Consider the following 24,369-nt stretch of genomic DNA (forward strand, 5'->3'; position numbering starts at 1 on the left):
ATGTCTGCTTAACTCAATTTGTCAGGAAATGTAGAACAATTTCCTCACAGCCTGAAATTTGGTAGTGGTTCAAAGTCAAAAGGCCAGGTCTAGTCCTATTCAAATGATATAATAAACAGTCTTCAAATCGAAATCTCCCTTGAGGAGCTGATGTTTACTTAAAAAAAAAAAATTATGTTAGCTAGAAAAGAATAACATTTGCATCCTTTATTGTTGTTTTTTTTTAATTTTTAAAGTCCTGGAAGATGTCTACCGGTGAAAAGGGCCATTGCTTGATTATATGAGAAAATAACTCTATTCTCTTTTTTAAATTCAGCCTGAAATTGGTTTTAGAAAGAACAGAAGAGCCTTTGCAAAGCACCAGTCCCTTACTATAGCAATCACTTCCAGCCTCTTTAAGGAATCCCACTGTAATATGCCCAAGTATACTTTTTAGTCTAATTCTGTTTACAACATTCTCCATATCGCTTATATTTCTAGCTATTTGTTGGAGGCTGATATAGTCTTTTTGTATACCTTAAGAGAGAGAATTAATAGATTCTTTTTGAAAAATGTTTTATTTTGAAAATGATATTAATCAAATCTAGGGGCTGACTTTGCCACCATCCCAATTTACTTTTAAACACATGGCCAATTACATATGCTTAAATATATCTGGCCATCTGGAGGACAGAAAGGAATCAGAAGACATTTCTAAGAGTAACCAACAGGGGGCTCTCTTAAATATCCCAGATATACTGACTTCCTACCATCCCAAATTAGTTGTCCATTCAAATCTAACCCCAATTTTGAAAAGAATTTAAATCAAAAATTTAATTTTTGATTGTCTAACAACTTCTGCATTCAGAATATTTAACTTTTGGTTCCTTGTGTTTCTGCTTGGTAAAACTAGGAGCTAACTACTGATGCCAACTCTGAAGAATAATTTCTCAGCTCACTATGCATGCAAGGTGAACTGAAGAACCAAGTCAGTTATCTGGATAATTTAATCAACATGTATTAATTGGGCATCTAACATGTACAGAAAAATTGAGACAAAAGTAAAGTTTAAGGGTTTAAATTACCTGGATATGACCTCATTTCTCAACTTTTCGCTACTAGTAGAGAAAGCTTTAACGAATGTAGTTTCCAAAAGAGAAGAGAAATTGATATGACTTAAACGGATAGGTAGGAATAAAATGTGTGTTTCGATGTAAGCTCTATAGCAGTCTTTTTTTTTTTTTTTCACTTAGAAATACCACCATTAAGTCTCATCCTTGAACTAGTGTTGTGTTGATAGGTTTTATTTCCCACGCTTCAGAAGTTCAGTCCAATAGGTGATGTAACTCCCTAAGAAAAGATTTGATTGAGGAAGAATCAGAAATCAGAATGTGGAACTAGAATATATTTACATATATTGCACTGCATCACCCTGGGTCTTTCTTCAAGTTGCAAATATATAATCCTGTGGCATTTTACATTTTCTGTACTCTCCCTGCAAGTACCCTATACCCAATATTTTCATCCATGAAAAGAAAGTATCAAATTCCAACCTTGCTTTCTTGATTCTAGAATTTAGTCACTAAATAAAAGATTAACTGCAACAGAAAAACCTAGAGGAAAGTCCAGTATATTATTTTCCTAGAAATGGTTTGATCTGTGAAAATAGTATATTTTTCTATGGCTTAGAACAACTAAAGGTTCTGTACCAAACACAGAGAATTATTTTTCTTATCAAGATAGCACATACTCATTATAGAAAATATGTAAAATGCATTTAAAATGGGGAAGAAAGTGATCTATAATCCTGTTATTCAAAGATAACTTATCATGGTTAATATTTTGGTATATTTTTCTGCAGTCTTTTTAATTAGCTGTTTAGCGAAGCTATAATTATATGGTATCTAAGCAATTGTACAATTTAAAGTTGTCTCTTTTAACAGGTTACAAAAATAATAAATATTTGTTGAAGCTAACTTGAACAGAAAAGTAAAAAGAAAAAAATTAAAATTACTCTGAATTTCATCCTTGTATTTTGTAGATATTTCCTTTTGACCTGTTTGTTCTGCATTTTTTCCCCTGGACTTTTTAAAACATATGCAACATAGGATAATTTGTATATAATACTTATCATTGCTTAATTGTTCAGTCTTTATCACTTTAATTGTCCTCCGATTCAGTTTTTTCAGTACAGTTATTATAGATATAAAGGATGTTTACTAAAGATTCAGTTTTTTCAATACAGTTATTACTGTTTACTAAAGATTCAGGAGTAAACATTCTGCTATTCTCTGAAGCTTTGATTTTTGCGAAGGGAAAACTTTAGTAACTCTCCAGGGCAACGTTCTAATAATGGTGTTTGCTAACAAATGCCAGAACTGAATAGCATCAGTCACTGTTTTAAATGGTCATTAGAGCTTTCACCTGAACTATGAAGGGTGGAGCCCAAGAAAATCATTTCCTGGTACTGAGAATGAAATGGAAGCCAGAGAGAAATAATTCAATGGAGCCTTCTGAGTTTGAGGTCCAAATAAGTATAAAAAGATACTTAGTTTCATTTATAGTGTCTCTCTTCTTGAGTTCTAAATTTTGATTCATTAGTCAGTAGGGCTTACATAATAAACCTTCAAGTAAACTTTTCAAGAAAGCAGAGCTATTATAAATCTTTGCATAGATGAGCATGTCTTTCTGTTATCCTAACATGAAAAAGATGATTGAAGTGTGCACACAGTTTTAAGACCACAGTTTTCCCTCTGAACAACAGATACTGCTTTTACTTCAGAATTTAGTGAGATAAGTCTTAGGAAAGCCTGCATGACTACTTAACTTAGTTTTATTTTTGTTCTAATAATTGTATGATAGTGCTTGATCTTCATCATTACAAAGTTTTGCCAAACTATATGAAAATAATATATCTACCCAATGATGTTTTCTTAGAACCTAGCTGTCATTTGTAAAGAGAGAATTTTTTTCACTCACAGACAGACATTTTCTTTAATTTTGTCTTTGATTATTGAATATTTTTCAAATGTTCTGGTTTCTTCCTCAAGTACACTTACAAGTTGTAGATAATCTCTCAATTCTCTGACTTCCAGCATGTCTCCTTCCTATCATTTTTTGTTTCCACATTCTGGGGAAGCTTCTCTAGTTTGTCATCCATATCACTGACCTAATTTTTCTACAATGACAGTTCGGCCTTTAATGTAAAATTTAATTTTGTTTTGCATTTTTAGATTTCACACTGTCTTTCCTCACCATCTATCTCCTTATCATCTCATCCTGGTATGTTTTCATCTTATCCAGTTCTCTCCCTATGGCTTGCTGATCCTTTTGATTAGACTCCTTGACATACAAAATTCTGTTGAAAATACTAAGTAGTTTCCTAATTGTCTCATGGTCATTGTGAGAGTTCTGCATTTCTGAGCATTGTTCTCTTACCTGAAATGAGTTTTTTCATAGGTCATGCATTGTTGGAAATTTCGTTATGTTTACTCATCTCAAAAGGTGGAAATGCATGCAACATTCTGTGCACGTTGCATTTTGCCTTTCACCCTCTGCTTTAGTTTTAGCCTAATCTTTGTCCTGGAGTACCATCCAGTTGACAAATTGATAATCACAGCTCTTATGTTTATTCTTTTCTAGCACACTTACTGACTTGTGGCCCTACTATCCTGATGATATTTCTCCCACCATGTTTCTTAACTCACTGGCATTCTAAAAGATGAACGACATACAGCATTAGAATTCCAAGAATGTGTTCCTAATAGAATTTTGCCAGTCTCCACCTCCCTCCTACGTTTTGCATATGGGACTACAATTCCTATGGTGATATGCGCCTTCATCTGCCTTCCACTCTCAATTATTATTATTATTGTTATTATTGTTGTTGTTATTATTATTCTGCCTTCCATTCTCAATCTCCTTGGTTATTTTGTGGAAATTGCTATCTCTAAATTGTTGCAGGCAAAAGAGAAGTCTTCATCTATAGTTAGAAGGGCAGAGGACAGGTGAGGAAGGGAAGAAGGAAACTATACTATTCACAGTACTCAACACTATCAGCTGAGGAAAGGGAGTTTTTGGTTGGCACAGACCTTGAGTCTTTGATTCTGAAATCAGACAGTTGAAGAAAGAAAGAGAAGGATGTTTCTATCTGCTCTGAGAAAGACAGGCTCTCTGGTTCAATAGTTCAATAGCACAAGTGGTCCCACTTGTGCTGGCACTTTCCAGTTAAATTCCATCTGTCTTGAAGGAAATTACTATTAACTTTTTGTCACCACGTTGCCTGTGAGTCCCTGTTTAAGAATTCTAGTCTTTTTTCTTTGTCTTCAAGCATATTTAGTGACAAGTTCCAAGAGGTGGTTAGGTGTTGCCAATCAGATGCCATTTTTAAACCAAAAGTCAAGATTTGCATCAAGGACATCACATTGAAAGTCTGCATTCAAATTCTCCCTTGGAGTGTGACCTCTGTCTATGACTTCTTCTTTACATTTGCATCTTTACCTGGAAATGGTAACAGACCTGAGAGGAGGATGTTTATTTTTAGTCTTGCCATTTGCAAGGAAGGCCCTTTGAGCTTCTAAAAATATGCTTAGTATCACAAAATGTAAATCAATCATTTATCGTAATGATCGATTTCAAAATATTATTTTTCCATTTGGGGGATTTTTTTTCATTGTCTAAACCACACCTTGGTTCTTTATAAAAAGAATTTTGGACTTTACACCATAGGAAAAAAAAAGTTTCTATTGGCTTGAATTGCGGGTAAGGAGGTGTGCAAATGGCCTCAAGTCATACATTTGCAGAGGAAATATCATCCAGATGCTCAGGTCAGCCTTTTCTTGCCAGACAGCTAAGAACCATAGCAAAACTGAGTCTACAGTCTTTAACAAAAGAATTCCACAATCACTTACCTTTGAAACGGACATTAATTAAAAGAAACGTATCCCTTGTGATCAGAGTTTAACTACTATTAATCAGAGTTTACCACACAATTAACACTTTGAACTGATTAGCAAATGGAAATCATAGCAAGACATTTTGAGGTTAAAATAGTGAATGGACATATTCTCTTACCCAACTCACTGTCCCTCATCTTTTAAAAGAAAAAAAAAAAAATTAAGCACTCCAGTCATAACGAACTGGGCAGATTTTGTTTTCAGTGAGGTGTTTGCCATTACATATTGCACATAATGTATGGCACTGTTAGGAGGAAAAAATTGGAGTCAAAGTGGCTGGAAAGTTAGGTCTGCTCTGTAGCACTGTGAGATTGTTGACATCTGCCGAGGTTGGAGCGCTCAGTAAGCAGGAAATGGGGTGTCACTCTGAGTGGTAGTTTACCATTATCCTGGCATCCTAATGAAGTGTCTGCAGTGCACAGAGCTTCTGGATGGCATCTTAACGCACGGCTAAGCAAAAGCACTTCTCTCCCTGTCACTGTCATCCATCTGCCTGCACCCTACTGTAGCCAATGGGATGGAACCATGCTACAATGTGCTATAAGCCATTTAGAGTTGCACATTGCATAATCAGTCCCATCAAATATGTTAAAAATGGCTATTATTGGTTATTTTCTTCAAACTCTGGCACCTGGAGTTTGATACATTAAAGTTAAACTTTTCCAAGTGCTGTTTATGCTATTAATTCCGCATCCCCCTTCCCCCCACTATCTAAATGGGAATGAGTTGCATCCTCATTGTCTTAAGTCCTGTTAATGGACTGAAAGAGTTGTATGAATATTCATTAAAAACTTCACTGTACATCACACTTGGTGAATTTGTCAATTTACAATGGAATGGAATGGTCATTTTCTTCAAGATAACCATTTTTAAGAAAAGGACAAAGAATAAATCAACTCAGATCACAGATCGGTTGTTTTCATCTTTGAGCACATTATTTAGTTTGCAGCGATAGTTTGAGGTCTTTTGATAGATTTCTTTAAAGACACAGTGCATTTCACCAAGTACACTTGCAGTTTAAGCTAGCATTATCGATGTCGGTGCTTTAACATTACCTCCGATGAAATGCACACGCAGTAGAGAAGAGGATATCTGTTATGAGGTGATATAAGTAGAGCAAGGCGTGTGTGTTATCCTCCCGGAACGTCTAAATAGATCATGTGTGATCCTCCGGCCGTGGCTGCATAGCAGCTGGATTGTGGTGGCGAGAATTGGCGTGGTAAGATGGCCACCAAGTTGAGAAAGCTCTTTCTGTCACGGGCAGGGGCAACAGGAATCTGCTAAATTCGGGGGGTAGGGTGGGGTTAGATAAACAAGAGGGCATAACATAATTCTGTTGCATCAGGAATTTTTTTCACAGACATTAAAACTATGGTAAACATAACAGCGGGGAGGCTTGTACTGCAGCACAGTGGGAAGCTCAACGCGTCTGCCCGCACCGTGCCTGGTTCAACCACTGCTAGAAGTCTCCGAATTTCATTAGCACTCAACAATTCACCCAGTTCCCCAGAAAAGGAGAAAAAACCCAGGCACCAAAGCCCCTCACTAATTATTGTAAATGCTCCCAGGTTACAGTTTTGGGGGGACAATAATGGCAGAATGATGTTAAGCTAGAACGGAAGAGTCATTCTGAAATAAGAAAGAATAAAAGGGCTCGTTTGTTTGTTTATTTGTCTGTTTGTTTGAAATCAGTGCAGTCTTTCATTCGATGGGTAAGACAGTGTGTTAGAATATTAGACCACCTCTTTACAATGAAATTTTAGATGACCTAACCAAAGTGTGTACAGCTCTTTCTGAGCAGTGAAAGTACAGGTTGGTTTCACAAATGACATCTTCCACTCCACCCCCTGCCCCCAAATTTATGCAAGTTCGTCTCACAAATCTCTGAAACAGAAATTGTATCCTTTGGAGGAAATTTGTAATAATACAAAAATGAATGTGGAATCAAATGTAGGAAGACTGGCAAACTACTGTCGATTATTGCAAAATACTGCATGTCAAATTCAAGTTTTTATCTCCCCCTCAAAGAATGGAATTCTTTGAGAAAAATATTGGCTTTTTCAAAGGGAGAGAGGTCTGCTATTAATGCCCGTAAACATTTAAAATGGCACAACTTTTTAATGGAATGATAGGTGTTTATTTTTGCTAAATCCAGGCTTGGGAATCTGGTTTCTTCATTCATATCCCCCCAGCTGCTGTCAGCATTACAGCACATCAGCTTTCCTTCATGTGCGGATATTTCTCCAGAACTCATTTGCAAAAAAGTCGAAGCAATATTCAACACCACATCCAAACCTCTTTTAAACACACAAAGAGATAGGAAAACACATCAGAACTAGACCATTGAGAAAATCCTCCTTTCAAATTTACTGTCTGCTTCACGTGCTAGTATAAAGTATCCCGCAAAGTCCTGTTTGTGATCCATTTGAAACAATCTTGATTTGCTTAAATTGTCACATTCTTCTTGCACATTTCTTCCTAAATGCAAAGATGGCAAAGAATTCTCCTCCCTCTTCATTACAAAAGTGCAGAATTTCTGGTTTGTTTATTCCTAATGGAACACTTGAGAAAGAAGAAGATATATAAATATCTCCTTCAGAAGATTAGTTGTCTCAATCTTTTTAAAAGAGAGTATTTGTTCATTTCTTCCCCATGGTAAACAATTTGGGCTTTTCATTGTAATTTTCCATGGTCAAATCAATGCATTTCACTTTACTGTCCTGGTCCCATGGTTCAAAAACATCGTACTTTTTAATATCCTTATTTCTTCTATATATATTAATGTATGTCGTTTAGGACCTAGATAGTTAGGGATAGAACCTAAGCTCCTTTTTAAACAAATTTGTTGGCAGAACCTTCGACTTCATTGTAACTTACTGGAACAGAATCTGGAAAAACTCACAATCGAACAAAGTAAACTACATCGTACTCCTTATGAGAACACATTTCCAAGCAAAGGATTTCAGGCAACAAATGGCATACGTGTTTTGAGTATTACAAATCAAGCATCAGAAATTTCATCTAATCTACTGGTAAATATTCTATTGACAAGGTCAAGAAGAGAGAAAACTCCGGCCCCCAAGACGGAAGAGAGAATAAGCATTAAAAAAAGTGGACAGTTTATCAACTTCAATTTCTAAAGGACTGTGCAGTCCCTTTATAGGATGTAGAGGAAAGTCCCCTAACTCTACTGAAAGTATGTCCATATGTGTGTGATTCTTCAAAGATTATGTTAAGGATGTTAATGAAAAAGTGGCTAATAATTTCAAGAAACCATAAAGAAAGAGAGAGAGGGAGAGGAAAGCAAGCTGTGGCAAAAAACCTGGGCTCAGCAACTTTCTGGGGGAAACGGTGAAATGTGACTATGTGATTTATAATGAGAAAAGGTATCTACAACATACAATTTTCTACCTAGCTGCAAATAATAATTCATAGTGATGTCCCTTCCAGATAAAAGACCTTTGCTATGTAGGACCCATGTGGTAAAATGATCATGATAAATGTCAGACCAGTGCAGGTAACGGCTTTACAAACCATTAAGATTAGCTGGCTCTTTTTTCCGATGATAACGGTAACCATGCTGTGACTCTATGTGGTAATAATATCTCAGTCCTGATAAATGCCAGAGCCAGGCAGAGGTGTTTGTCATTCCCAGTTCAGAAATGCTGACTAAAGTTACCACATGTTGCCTGTTTTTCTTCTTTTACAATACTCTCACAATTAAAAAAAAAAAAAAAGCTGAATCATACAATTATTTTATTCCCCATTTCTTAAAGGAGTTTGATGCTTGTGCTGTTAACTCTCCCCTGCTCTCAATGTCACTGTGCAGCCATGTCGAATGAACTGGCTGGAGAAACAGTTCACCTCATACTAACCACTATCTCCTCTTGAGAGGTGTTTTGTTCCAAATGAATAGTTATGGATAAAGTTGAATATGCTTCTTCAAAAAATATTTTTAACCCAAAAGACAGGGAAAAATATTTCTTCGTTCACATTTTTCTTAATTGTGTGACAGATCCTAGTTGTTTTCAAGTGTGATTTTTTTTAATCCCCTATAAATTTAATTTGTCTACCAGTGGAAAGAGTTAGACACATTAAAACTTTAAATCTGGAAAAGTATTTGTAGGATTGCCACCCTCATGAAAATGTACAAAGATAATGCTTAATGTAAATAGCTACTTGAGTATTTGAAAAGGATTACTGGTTTATGGTTAGAAAGATGTCAAATGTCTCAAAACGATAAGCCTGTTTTTTTTTAAAGGCTTATAAAACCAGATATGCACGGATAAATATAGTTTAAAGAAAATTCTCAAAGGAGAACTAAATAAACTAGTGAGCTTTATTTTCTCAGCACACACTCTCACCTGAGGATGAATTAGTATCATTTGTAAGTTACAGAAATGTGCTTGGCCACCATGACACTTGCAAAATTACTTTGAAAACAAGAAATTTTAGCGAGGATACTACGATCATGCTTTTCCTGTGAAGATTGCTGCCACTACCTTACTCTTTGATTCAGACAAAGAGTGGCATTGCTGCAAAACTGAGGAAATTTGTTTTAAGAGACAGTTCCAGGTTGGTGAATTTTAGAAAATGTTACCATCCCCAAATTGATTGCACCAAAGGAATAATACAAGTTATTAACAGTTACTTAGAGCCTAAAACTTGAATACATTTTCCAAACTTGCCCTCAGTGTGAGGTCAATACACCAGAAGTCTCTAGGATAACATAGATAAAGTTACATGAAAAAGAAAAGGTGATTAAATTACTTTCTTGAATGTATTTGGGGATATACAAAGAAGTTAAGAATAATGATTCGAAGACCTTCAGAAATCGATTAGAAAAAATTTTACATTTGTGACTTGGTATTAATTGCATTTCTCAATTATTTTGAATTTTTTGGTATAAGGAACTAACACCCAAGAAGCATTTTGAGTTTAACAATTATCTTAGAGGATTCCTTCAGTCAAAAGAAAGATACAAACTCCACTGATAACTATATAATGATATGTCTTAAGTTTAAACATCTCTGGGACACATTTTGTATATTATCTGCCCCTCTAGGCTGTAAAATGACAGTAGATAGGGATCAACTTTGTGTTTGCCACACGCTGCACGTTGGTCTTAATAAACATTTTTTTCTTCAACCGTGTGTACATATATATGTTTAATACTCTAAAAATTATTTGACAAAAAGATATTTTTTTCTTTTCAATAATTTTCTAGTTGGTATTGCCAGAGACTAGGAGTAGAGGTGAAAAGAAACAGAAGTCAGCCTTAACAAAACTAAGTTTGCCCCTAACAGCATGCTGTAGATGGCCTAGCTCCACCTGCACAAGGACCAGAAATGGCCTCTGGAAATGATGCAAAACTGGCCAGGATGCTGCAACTTTCCTCACAGGTTGAGGAATCCATGGACTTATGTCAATCAGTTGGCCAGAGAATTTTTTTTACTGACATTTATTAGCTATGGAGAGTTATTTTTAAAATTCTTCCTAAAAGGGAAAAATTGTTCAAAAATCAGACAGCACATTAATATCTCCTGGAAGCAGAAACAAAGAATACAACAGAAATCTGGTGTACCAGTGAGGGGATTAGATCTAATATGCAGGTGATCCCTACTAGAGAAAGTAGATTCAGTTCCGGCTGCATCTTTCCTGCCCTGTGTTCTCAAGTTGAACTGCCTTGACATAGATTATCAGTACCTAAAATCAAACTTACCAGGTAACTGCAGACATTAAGAATGTGTCTTCCTTTTAACTAAAAATAAAAAATGGCTCTTCAGTTTGGATGGGGCGAGGGGAGCAGACTCTTGAAAAATTGCCAATTGCCAACTCCAAATTAGCCTGAAGTCCATTGTTCTTCCTTTTTGTGATGCAATGGCACATCTATTTATAATACACTATGTCTACTTATGAATTAGAACCAAACACTCTTTCATAATGGACAGCATTCTAAGTATTTATGGCTTCATATGATTTGGGAAATGGCCTTGAACTATGAACAATCATGTGTCAGGGCAGATAGGATGATTCAAAAGAAAGATTTTAATGGGAAGGGTACTTACATTCAATAAGCACTTATAATATGTGCATTTATGTACATTGAAACATTTAATTCAACAAATGGGTTGTGCGTGTGTGCGTTTAAATAAGGAACTGGAAGCATCGAAATTCAAGCAACTTGTCCCAAATCATAACTGCGGAGCGAGAATTCTAACTTAGTTCTTTCAGACTCCTTCATGATATACCACTTCTCTTAATTTATAACAGGGATTTAAAGCCTCTATTTGTATCCATTTGTAAGTCTTGAATTTGCTCCCCTCCCCCCCAGTGTTCCTCCCTGAATTCAACGTAAATTATTTAAAGAAAGTTATCAAGCGATTGTTGTCATGCCTTGGATGATTCCTCAACACCCAATTCAAATTTTATAATTAAAAATCATGTCCTCAAAGATTTGCATCCAGTTGTATGGTACACTAAAAAAATAAAATGTTCTCTGAAGATAATCATTCCTCCTGTAAGCCAGGACAGTCTCTAACTGAATTTTGAAATGGTGATGATACAAAGAATAGAAAGTGAATAGAAACTAAACTGCTTTCTTCCAAATATAGCCCTGACGTATAAGTGACTACCATTTTTTTCATACAGGATGCACTATACATTCCAGAGTAACTTTCAGAAGCAGAACAGCTGTGATATTGCTGACCTCCTCAAAACAAAGGGGTACAGTTGTCCTTTAAGAATTACAGACAAATAGAAAGAATAGTACTACTGATACATTGGTTACTGGGAGAATCTGGTCTTTTCTTCCCCTGGGTGAACCTACATAACAAAGCAGAATTAATTTTGAAATATGATTTAACATGTGACTATAAGTTAAGAATAATAAATGCATAGATGATAAGGCCGGAAAAGTGTCCAGGGGTCACCAGGTCCAGGGTTTTGCACTGCACAGAACTCTTTCCATCGTTGTATAACTTTCTCTTATCTCTGCAGAAAAAGGCATTCGGTTGTAAATGTCCTTGTTTTAGTAGCAACATTTCATGCAGATAAATGCAAATGCATCATAAACCATATTTTTAAAAATGTGTCCTCAAAACCATGAATCAGAGGAAAACTGTAAAGCCACATCCTTACCATAACATTAAAGGCTATTTCACATCGTGTAGGAGCTGTTACTTCTCTAACTGGCCTGGAGTTGTTTTTGAAGAAGCTCATTTACAAAAGAGTTTAATGTAGTTTGAGAATATGGGGCCAGGTGAGTGAGGAATAGGCGTTAGTAAAAAACAGTTTACTATCTCAATATGTACATGTACACTGTGCATATTTTTACATAGACATTTCTGCTACTATTGGGTAGCAAGAATGAAGCATTACAGAAAGATTTTGTATGCAATGTGGGTTCACAGCTCAGAGATTGGAGAGGCTATTGGGATCTGGGTGGGAACTAAAACGGACGTATTAGAGAACATTGAGTAGATACAAAAATAAATTATAAGGGAATGAAGGTAGGAGCAAATGTGAGTGAAAAAGGAAAGAATCATGGAGGTTTTTTTTAATGACTGGCAAGATTTTGTATAAGTCTCTTAGTATACAGTTTACCTAAGAGGTTCTCTAATTCTCCATGTAGAAAAGGTTCATTTCCCCCCTTTTAGACATAATGTAAAAGAGTCAGAGATATCTCAAAGTCTTCTCGGAACTCTCAATACCTCACAAGAATGAGAAACCATATGCTGAAGGAGAAATATTAATAGAAAATGCTGTCTTTCAGATGCTCACTGAATCAGTTGAAGACAGTTGACGCATCTGTAGTAAACTGTGTCTGAATCTTAGCTCATTAACCACTGCTGTATTATGTATGCTGATTCCAACTCCTAATATGACACATCAATAAACCAGATCAGAAAAGGTGTCATTTTGATTTTAATGTATCCAATTGTATTTTTAGATGTTCCTCTACTTAGAAGTGTTTGTGTTATTTCCTGATTTTACAAGCTATGGAAGAGTGGGTATGGTATTGATTTGAAGGGGAAACCACTGCTTTCCTATAACCTTTTCAAAGATTTTGTTCTGATTATGTTGTAAGAACAATAAATTGCTCCTCCTTGATAATATTTCAGCCCTCTCTAAGCCATTGTCCAGTACCCCCTCCACTACTTAAGTGTAACCCAGCCACAAATATGTATATACCACCATTCATTCCAGTTCCTCAATTATGTATGAAAGCAGAAGAAGAGAGAAAAATGTTTCTATAAAGTATTCTTCGTGTAGGATGTTTCTTACAAGCAGATATGGGAACCACCATGTACTTTTATAAGAATTCTTGCATGGAACTGAGCTGCTCATCAATCAGTCTCTCTGCCCACCACAAGTTATTTAGTGTGCTGTAAAATGTCAGGCTACCATAGCAAGTGTATCGTCACCCACTGGCACCAACTCAGTTCAAGTATTAGAAACTACATTTTGAACGCTCACTGCAACCAGGTAGTATGCTCATTGCTGAAGATAAAAGGTGAACCATACCCAGCATGGGCCTCAAAAAAGGTGGCGGGGGGGCGGGGGTGAACACTTATGGAGTACCTACTTTTTACTAGTCATCGTTAGGTTCATTACATACTATCTTGTTCAATCCATAAAATTGGCCTCAGACATTTTTCAAAGAAAATAAGAAACTTGTCCAAGACCACACAGCTAATAAAAAGCTGTTACAGAATTCAAACCAAGGTCTGTCTGTTCCAATCTGTGTTCATGTCTTTCCTTTGTTCACTAATTCTTTCTTTATTCATTTAACCCACTATATACCAGTATAAGAGCCGCCTCAGTTTATGGGAAAATTCTCAGTTTAATAGGAAATATTGAACGGCATTCAAGCCATGAAAATATCATGCAGAATGTTATCTACATAGAATGTCCTAAGTGCAATGGAACATAGAACAGGGACTTTGTCTAGGGAAGGTCATAATTCTTTTACCTAGTGGTTAAACAGACAAACTAAAGTTTTAATTCCTGCCCAGGCACCATGGCAGTGACCTTGCACATTCAAGTATTTCCAGTTAAGCAACGCCAGCCTTTCTTAAACCTACCCAGACTGGAGTATATTTCCCTAAAACTGAGGTCTGCTGGATATAGCCATTTAGACCACTCTCCATTTATTGTCTGTCAGGCTTAGATTATGGCCACTACTCCTATAGTCCTCAATGTCAACAGATCCCTTTTTTGGAGACTCTGACATTGACCTAATCATAACCATGGCCAGAGACTTCAGTGAAATTAGAAAGGTGTCCTCTCCTTCCTTTCCCTCCTCTCCCTCACCTCTCCTAATTTCATCTTAATTGCTTGAATCAGGTAGTTCAGCAGATCCTTAGGTAAATTCAACTACTAGCATCATGCCAAACTATGCAGAATATACCCATCTCATAAATATATAAATGTATGTATATGTACCTGTTTATGTATATAATCATTGGTGTGTTGCATTAGCTTCAGATGGCTAGATACAAGGTATCCAAGTATCCCTAAGTGCTCTGTCCTGAATGTACTGTACCAATTTCACTCTCATCTTTATTGACTTTGTTTTCCTTCTTTTTCTGAGTTTCTCATATCCTATAGGCTCCAACTGGTCCTGTGAAGCATCACATTGTCTTACCATCATTAAGCTACAAGGTGGCTTTCTACCCTTTGGCAGAAAGATTAGATCTGCTGTCTGCTGTGATGTTGCAACTGGCTTTTCTGTTTTTCTCTCTCTTTTTCTCTCCCCTTTGTCTCTTTCATTTGCAGTTGTCCAATCCATATTATTCCGGAACTCTTCTAAGAGTAAGTGCAGTTTTGAAAGCTCAGACTGTGGGAGGCATTATTTATAGACCTCTGTGGTTTCAGGAAGAAGAAGAAACGCTTCCAAGCAGAGTTCTACTAGGAAGACTGCCCCCACCCTACTTTAGCCAAATACTATCTTCTGCAGGATATTTTCCTGTAATTCCTTATAAAAAGTTTCTTTTGCAAAAGCGTATTTAAAAAAAGGAAAACAAAACACCCTGCCAGTTTCTACACTAACTCTTTCTTGCCCCACTGTATAAAGTTTATATACCTAATAACAGGTGATTATGAACTGGGCTTTTGGAAGCACACTGTATTAGGAAGTACGTTTGGTTTAGAGACCCACCTTCAAAGGCTTCAGTACACAAGGACTTATTATGTTAAAGAAACTCAGACACCAACAGTGCAGGACTGGTCTGACTGCTCCACAGATTCAGGGAAGCTCTTTATACTGTGTGTCCCACTCTGCATAGCCTCAGTTCTCAAGGTCATCTCATGGCACAACCATGCCATCTACATTCTGAGGAGCAGAAAGGCCAAAGGACCACAAAGATAAATTAGCCTCCTGCACACAGCCTCATAACACTTTGCCTTCTCATTGGCTGGACTCTGTCATACGGTCATTCCAGCTGCCAAGCAAGGAGGCTAGGATGAAGGATGTGGCCATCCCTTCAACAGCGGGATTGTCTAGCTAAAGAAGAAGAGAATGGATGTTGCGTGGGTGGGTGCCTTACGTATTATTCTCTTCTCTATCATCTTTTCCAGCAGTGGCCTCTTTAGAATCATCAGGAGCTCTGTGCTAGAAGTTAAAGTATAGAAAGGAAAGGCACCTGAGTCAGTGTATCTAAGGAGTTTAAGTTTGAGAAGTAATTATAATTCTGGGCCCTGGTTAAAACTATGGTAAGATAAATTCTCTAGTGTACTAAGTAACTCAGTTCTTCTTATGCCACCCATGCCCAGAAAGGCAAAAAGAAACAAAATGAAGGAAAACAACCAATATGGTATGTAGTTTTGAACAACTTCCTATTGTTTTAAAATGTATATGACCAAAAAATTAAAAATCAATAAAAAATACAAATTAAAAAATGAAACAAAATGTATATGAATAAGTATTATGCTTTCAAATTTATTTGCACTTTTTTGTTTTACAGCAAAAGCAAAATGTATTAGGGAGAAAAGATAGCATAGAACTAATTTTGAAAATTCTTTACTTCTCCACAAAATCAAGCAAAATAATAGAATGTTGGTAATTGAATGAGAATATATGTCCTTGTGTGTTTGTTTTATATTGTTGCTGTAACAAATTGTCACAAACTCAGTGGCTTCAAACCATAAGAATTTATCATCTTACGTTCCTGAAGCCCAGAAGTGTGAAGTCAGTTTCACTGGGCAAATATCAAGGTGCTGGCAGGCCTGCGTCCCTTCTGGAGGCTCTCTTCCCTCAGCTTTTCTGGTTTTTAGAGGCTCTCTTTGCTCCTTGGCCCATGGTCCTTTATCACATAGCCAAATCTCCTTTCGTTTTCATTGTCATATCCCCTCTCTCTCCGACTCTGACCCTCCTGCTTCCCTCTTAGCCACCTTTGTGATTACATTGGGCCTCCCAGATAATCCAGAATAATCTCCCCATCTCAGAATCCCTAATTTAATCACATTTGCAAAGTCCCTTTTTCCATGGAAGGTAACATTCACAGGTTCCAGAGATTAGGACAGAGACATCTTTGGAAGGCCATTATTTACCCTGCCACAACTTGTAAAATAGTAAAGCATTTATGAAAACGGATGTAATACCTGATCTGCATAAGAAGATCGTGTCAGAGCCACACTGTTGCTGCTTTCATTTTCCCATGATCTAATTCAGAGTCAAAGTAAAGAAACTTCATGATCCTGATTTCAAGTATAACTATTCCCTTTGGCTGCTAATTAGAACTTTAAGTTGCTCAGACTTAGTCCAGAATTCTCCTAAGAAAATTCCCTCATGCACCTAAGAAATATCATTCTTTTCTAACCTTCCTTTTTAATTTCTTTTTTTTTTTCCAGAAAAGCAAGACAATAACACAAGAATTGAAACTATAAAGTCTCTTGTACAAAAACTCCCTCCACCAAATCGTGACACCATGAAAGTCCTCTTTGGACACCTAACTAAGTAAGTTGCAAAGTTTCTGGTTGTTCTGTCACAGTCTCATTTCCTAAATGAGCAATATTTAATTTCAAATCTCTAATACAAGAGTTTCCGAATGCATCGATCTCAGATTTCCCTCTCCAGCTGATCTGCGTCTTCCTGCAGAAGCTGGGGAATGTACTAGAGGTAGGAAGGGGAACCTACAAAAGGAACTTTTAAAATACTTTCTTTTTTCTGGCTTTTCAACAAGTAGATGTTTGCTGATTGATTGTCAGAACTGTAGCCAGAGCCCTGGGATGGGCTGGGTTTACTTTGTTATTTAGTATAATGGCAAGAGCCTGAAATGATTCAGACATGAGTTCAAAACCTAGCCTCACCACGTACCAAGAGTGATGACCACAAATAAGTTACTTAAACTCTCTGATATCCAATTCCTTCGTCTGTAAGACATTGATTCACATTGATAAGGTGCCATCCATGTAAACAGCTAAAAGAAGAGTATTTCTGGAAGAAAAAAAGACAGTGTAAAGACCCAGAGGCCACACAGAGCTTGATGTATTTGCAAAGCAGAAAGCAGGCCAGGCGGGCTAGAGCCTAATGGACAAGGGGCATGGTGGTGGAGTTGAGGTCATAGATGTTGGACCAGTGTAAGATCACATAGGTTCTCGTGGGCCACAGTGAGAGAGTGGAATTCCATTCTAAATACAGTGAAGAGCCATAAAGAGTGCTAAATTGAGGGATATACAAGATCACCCTGGCTGACAGGTGGAGAATGATTTGCAAAAGTGAAAGCAGGGAAACCTATATGGAGGAGACCATAGTAGTCCAGGCAAGAAGTAATGGTGACTTCAGTGGAGGCCTTAAAGAGGCATTTTGATGATCGATCAGATTGTATTTGCTGATAGTTGGGGTGCAGTGGGGAAGGGAAAGGAGAAATTAAGTGTGCCTGTTAGGGTTTGGGTTTGGGCAAGTGGAGAAATGGTAGTGCAGCACAGATGGGTAAAACTGGAGGAGGAACGGGCTGAATAGGAAGAGCCGACTGGAGAACTTCATTCTGGACATGTTAAGTTTGAAATGACTGTTCCTCATTTGCCTTCTGTTAACACCTTCTTCAGATAATGCAAAGTGCAATACAAGTGATGAGGTTGTAGCTTTCACCATATGCATATAGTAATGTTGAAGCCTGACAGAGTTTCAAATAGATTGGGCTGTTTTGCTTTTGTGAGATTAAATCTCTTTAATCACCCATGCCTTAGGTTGAGTCATTCCTACCGCTTATTCAACTCATCCACTACATGATTTTTAATTGTAAATGTAATGTGCAGAATTGCACACACACAAAATTTAAGCAACTGTCGTGCATGTAAGTCAAATTTGCCTACTAGTCACTCTTAGCCTGCTGAGCAGAAGCAACTAACATTTTTGTATCTACCCTTCCAGACCTGTTCCTAAGGACATACATACCTCTGTGTGGTTGTTTATTGCATTAGAGTATATCATTCTGCACATATTGTTCTTCTACTGTTTTGCAACTCACGGACAGCTTTCCATTTCATGGCATAGTACTCCATGGTATGGATGGTCCATAATTCACTTCACCGGGCACTGCGTTAGGGAACATGTTTCAATCTAATTCATCATATTTGCTTCTTACTTATTTTACTCCCACAAAGGAACCTATGTCAAAGTTCAGAACATCCCTTATTTTAGAATGCCCCTTTTTGTCACCTCCACATTACTGGCTTCAGTGGGAAACCCAGTGTGGTTAAGTGAAAGGATCTTGGGCTTCAAAAAAATAAAGAGAGAAAGCTAGAGTCAAATTCTTGTTCTATACTTTATACTCCCTTCATGATCTCAAGCACATAAAATCAGATTAAATAATATCAACCATATCTTGTGGTTATGAGAATTAAATGAGATAATGCATATAAAAAGCCTGGCACAAGGTAAGCATTCCTCAAATGTTAATTCTTTTCCCTTAGGATCCAGACCCACCATGAAAGGGGTTTCAAGTTACAAGTAAATACTGGAGTGCTTATCTCAGTAACTTTAACTGGACAAAGTCGTAAAACAAATGGAAAAGTGTACTCTTTAATGCTGTGCAATACCTAGTCTCAGAGATCTAGAGAAATATCCATTACTCAGTCTCAATTATTCCTTTTTTTTTTCCAACTGAAAGAACAGCTATAAAATGAAGAAACTGAGAATCAGCTAAATCCTACTTTGAAAAAAACACACACAGATGAGAATCTATCCAATTAAAAACCTTCAAAGGATGAGAATCTTCCACCTTCATGCCAACAATCCCAGTATTAACAATTAGTGCCTGATCATGTTTCTTATATCTAAATTAATTTCCTAATTTTGTTAGAACTTTCCGTTGAGATGGAAATAGATGTTTTTAGCTAAGATTTAAGATCAGATGATTATGTCACCTTCACAGCATTCACATGATAAGATTTTTCATTACAGATGGAGAAAAAAGTGTTATTTGCTAGCCACCCGCCTTTCTTGAGTGGTGTGACCATATTCCACCCTGCAATGATTTATAAACGGGGTTTAATTATGCAGAAGTGTGTGCACATGATTATATCTTGTTAAGCATTTCTTGTTAAGTTTTTGATAAACAGCCAATCGTGGCATGTCATCAAAGCTTGAGAAGGCTAAATAAGAAGATTGTTTAACGAGAATTTAAATGTATTCATCTTTGAAAGAATCATTAGAATGTTTTCCTTAGTCTTGATGCATTTGGTAGTTCTTCAGAAAATCTACCATCAACACTTGTATGTAGTGTTTATTCCAAATTGCTGCAAATATATATATATTTTGAAGTTTGTTTAGTGAGGGTCAGGGAATGTAATGAAGTGCCAAAAATTCCACTTGACCTGCGTTGTACTCTGTAGCCAACAGAATAGAAGTCCATTTTTGCAAAGCTCTGAGTTAAACATTCCCTTGAAAGCAGAGCAACTACCAGCTGAGAAAGCTTAATACAGCACAGTTGGGCTAGAAGGTGGATGCAAGTGCTGTCCACAAAAGCCAGAATTTTTAAAGGATTGTGATTATATTAAGCATAAGATTACACAATAGCTGCACAGACTGAATAGTCTCAGAGTCCAGAGTCCTCATTCTCGATCAAACTCAAGGTGAAGTATGTGCTTCTGCTGTGATAGATTGAGACCAGGAATTCAGAATACACTATCATCTCAAAATGCCATCAGCCAGAAACCTTTATTAATAGGCACTTTCACCAATTGACATTACAGTGATAAGCACTGGAAGGTCCTGTGACAGCCTGAATCATCATATAAATGGCAAGTTCTATCTCTGTTAAAATATAAGTGTCGAATGCATGTTCCTTCAGCCTGCTTCTTTGGAAAGGCAGGCAGGCAAAGTGAAGATGAAGTTAATGGGAAGGAAGACCTAGAAAGATAAGGGTTGCTTGCTGATGGGTAGTGGTTGGACGTTGAGAGCCAGGCGAAGAGGTTATATAAGAAATAGAGGACCATTGAGACTTTATCTGCTGGACATTTGCATGATGTGCTCTGTGTTTATGAAAGAGTATTCTGACAATAGAGTGCAGGGTGAACGAGATAGAAGGAGAAAAAAAACCTAAGAGGCCACATGGGAGTTGTAGTTGGTTTGGAGTGATGAACATAAAATGGAAAGCAATGGTCCAAATACTGAGACTTTTCAAAGGAAAATTCCATACAATTTTTATTTCTCTCATTTCTTTATCCCCCTTATCCAGTCAGCCATGGGAATAAGTCTGCGGTTTCAGTGCTGAGTAATTGTAAAAATAGTTCCTCTGGTAGCAAGTTAAAAAGCAAAAGGAGACAGTGTTTAGAAGGGTGCACTTTTTTCTCTGTTTTGAAATGCAGACAGGGGAAAGAGGAAGATTAAGATGAGGGTATAGAAGACTAATGAAATAAAGTAAACCCCATTTTGTCAGGTGTGAATTGAATCAAGCCCTCTAGATCTGCTGGTGGGGATGTTCCAACCAGCATGGTATGAAGCCACATATGTAATATAGCTCAAGAATGAAAACCTTTCCAATCTTCATGCCTCTTGAGCCAATCATCTTAATTGCTAGGACCCTATCCTAAGTAATGCTGGGGGATGAGGCCACTTTATGCAGATAAAATTTTACTATTTTCACTGGTAGAAACTTGGAAACAACCTAAGTGTTCAGTGATAGGGGAAGGTTATATAGAACATGGTACATCATATGAGCTTCATAAAATGTGGTTCACAGCTAATTGTTTTCTTAATTAGGGAAATGCTTGTATTAAGTTAAATAAAGTCAGGGATACAATATTTTATATATTTAAGGAGAGTATAAATATGTGGGAAAGTTGTGCATCTAGAAAAGACTGTAAAGCTATTTGCTGAGATGTTAATATTTCTTAGAGTTGTTGAACAATGAAAGTTTTTTTTAAAATTTATTTATTTATTTATGGCTGTGTTGGGTCTTCGTTTCTGTGCGAGGGCTTTCTCTAGTTGTGGCAAGCGGGGGCCACTCTTCATCGCGGTGCGCGGGCCTCTCACTACCGCTGCCTCTCTTGTTCTCTGCGGAGCACAGGCTCCAGACGCGCAGGCTCAGTAATTGTGGCTCACGGGCCCAGTTGCTCCGCGGCATGTGGGATCTTCCCGGACCAAGGCTCGAACCCATGTCCCCTGCATTGGTAGGCAGATTCTCAACCACTGCGCCACCAGGGAAGCCCGAAAGTTTTTTTTTTCTTTGTGTGTTTCTTTTTCTCTTCTAACAATGGGATAGAAAGAGATATTGAGGTTAAGAGAACTGGTAAAGAGAACAGGCTTTGGAGTTAAGCAGAATTGAATGTGAGCCTTGGCCCTGCCACTTACTGGGCATGTAACTTAGAACTGACCTAACTCTAAGCTTCCTTCTTCTCATCTGCAAAACAGGGATCATAATAGGACCTATTTCTGTGGTGAGGAGTAAAGGAATAATCCTTTTAAAGAGTCCAGCACAATACCTAGCACATAGTTGGTTCTAGTTAAGCATCAGACATCAACATGTCTTATTTTTATAGGGAGAGAAATGTAAAATTATTTCTAATGAAATAAATATAGGAAGAATTGCAGAGGCTGGGTTGCCAAATTTCCTGGCTTCCAGAAAATTCTTTACCCCACCACAGAATCTTTTGCCAAAACCTGAGTTGCTATACTGGCCTGACTCAGCCAGTTTCCCCTAGTCCCAGTGAGGCTGTTTTCACATGTTCGACAAACCACGTGACGCCTCCATGTGTTGCCCAGTCCCTGTGTGAATTCCCCTGCCCAATTCTGTACTGTCACCAGCTCTCCATCAACCTGATCTGAATCTTGTCCCGTGTTCTCAAATCCAACTATTTTCACCTTCAGAGTTGTAGCTTGCTGATAAGAAAGTCTGGTCCGCTTGACTTCTAGGCAGGCGTGGGAACGCTGGAGAAGGACACAGGTCCTCCTCTGCTTCCTGCCCAGAGCCTCCCATCACAGCAGTTTTCCTAGGGACGGTTCTCTTCTTGTTGTCTAACTTATCAGAATGGTTCTCACAGTGAGAATTTCCTACCAGGCAGAACAGCACACTGGCCACGTGGAAGCCTGGTAATTGAGATAATTTGGAGCTGGTAGGGCCTTACCCTATGCCTCAAATCCCCAGTGTAAACACTCCTAGAATTTTATCAGCTACATATCCACCTAGAATGGACACTGACCTTTTCAAGTTCTAGAATTCCTGTTGCCGTTCCTATAAGTAAGCTGTCCTAGCTATTGCTGAAGTCTTTTCTCACATTTTTATTTCCGGGATAAAAGTAATACATGAGAATTACAGAAAACTTAGAAGATAAATACAAAAATATTTTTCCCCCAGCTAAATTGAACTTGTTATCCAGATTTACTTTGTGGCATGCGTTTTGGAAGCCAAAACAATCTCAAATGTTTGATGGTGGGTGGGGGGAGGATATAAAAGAGCATTCAATTCCCACATAGGTATATATTGTCCAGAGAAAGTCAAAATGTCTTAGAGATGGGTGGCTTTTAGAGGTGACATAAAATAATGTCGTTCGTTGATTTTCAAAAATAGCCTTGGAAGAATATATTTGCTGCAGATTTTAGATGCAAATAAACATTCTTATAGGAGACTTGCACTTTGTAAAATAGGCTGAAAGGAGAGCACTGACGCTAAGAAAATCGTCCAGCTGTTCATAGAATTCCAAGGTGAATAGACAAGTCTCATGGAAGCATGCCAGTTGAATGCCTCATTGAAAGGCGAAACTGTTGAGCTGTGGCTATTTTGTGAGAGTAAACCGATATTTAAAGCTTCTCTGTGGTCTTCATGGATGTTAAATAAATACTCTACAAAAGCATGTCAGAGGCAACTCAAATGATGATGACTTAGAAATATAGGGGTTGTATGAGGAAACAATGGTGAGGAAATAATTCATCCGCTCTGTCTTTAAAATGGCATTGGGAGCGTTTCTGATATTTTGTGGGGAGGGGGGTGAGACATGGCCAGAGAGGGACTGGAAAGCCCGTGAGCCCGCACCCTTCTCTCTGGTCAAGAGCAATGGCTGGTGAGGCTCTGCCTCCCGTCAGGCCTCTGAAGGCTCAGCTCTGGGGTGCTTTGGAGCAGGCTGTGTTTTTCTGTGCTGCCTTCTGGCATTCCACCCTTTTTCTGTACACTTTGGTCTCTCACCCAGCCACAATACCTGATATCCAATGACTTGCAGGCCATGGGTGTTTTTACTGGAAAATAAAGAACCTTAGCAAATTGTTATTTTCCCTTTTTCTCTTCCTTTTTTTTTTTTTTTTCCCTGAGAAACAGGGGCTGCAAGTTGTTTGAAATAAGCCAGAAGCCTAATAGCTCCTTTGCTTGTGTATTTGAAATGGCACCCTAATCACTTTGAAGAGCTAATGTACTTCCTATGGGCCTGAAATTTCACAACTGGACTCCCGTGGCAGAATTTGGCCTGTAGTTAAGAAAATTAATTACTCTGATAGTGAGGATGAAGCAATAGTTCCCAACTCCCTGTAGTAATCATTAAAATGTCATCTACTTAGGAGACATCTTGGCATGGGATTTATAAGGTTTGTGAGCTGGGGACTAAGTTCAATGATCCTTCCAGTGGTGGATCCTTGTTCTAGAGGAAGGCTTTGGGAGATAAGGTTTTTAAGATGGGAGTGAAATTACTTTAGATCTTTTGATTTAACATTTGAATGTTAACAGTTAACCACTGAGTAATAAAAAACAAAACAAAACTTAAAATGGCTACTGACCATTTATCACTGTCTTCTCTATTGTTAGCGGTGGCTCACCTTATGGGGGTATTTCCCTCATAAGAGGTAAATTTTTTAATTTGCCTCACCCTTCTCCACTGTGAATCTTGGCCTTTCACCTAATGGAAAGAACCAAGGATTTGGAATCAGAAGACATAGGCTCAAGTCCCAACCTCAGCCCTTAGAAACTGTACAACATTAGGAAAAGCTTCAATGTCTCTAACCCTC

The 24,369-nt window shown here is 37.6% G+C and overlaps 1 protein-coding gene across 1 annotated transcript in view; it reads left to right on the forward strand.

Moving 5' to 3' along the window:
* The window catches only part of ARHGAP15 (Rho GTPase activating protein 15), a 621,798-nt gene that overhangs the window by 546,160 nt on the left and 51,269 nt on the right, over positions 1-24,369 (forward strand). The window contains exon 13 of the mRNA XM_004285433.4: positions 16,788-16,893. Within this exon, the coding sequence (XP_004285481.1) occupies positions 16,788-16,893 (106 nt within the window). The remainder of the gene's footprint in view (positions 1-16,787; positions 16,894-24,369) is intronic.

The sequence above is a fragment of the Orcinus orca genome, chromosome 7 (assembly GCF_937001465.1).
Source record: "Orcinus orca chromosome 7, mOrcOrc1.1, whole genome shotgun sequence".
In the NCBI taxonomy this organism is placed as follows: Eukaryota; Metazoa; Chordata; class Mammalia; order Artiodactyla; family Delphinidae; genus Orcinus; species Orcinus orca.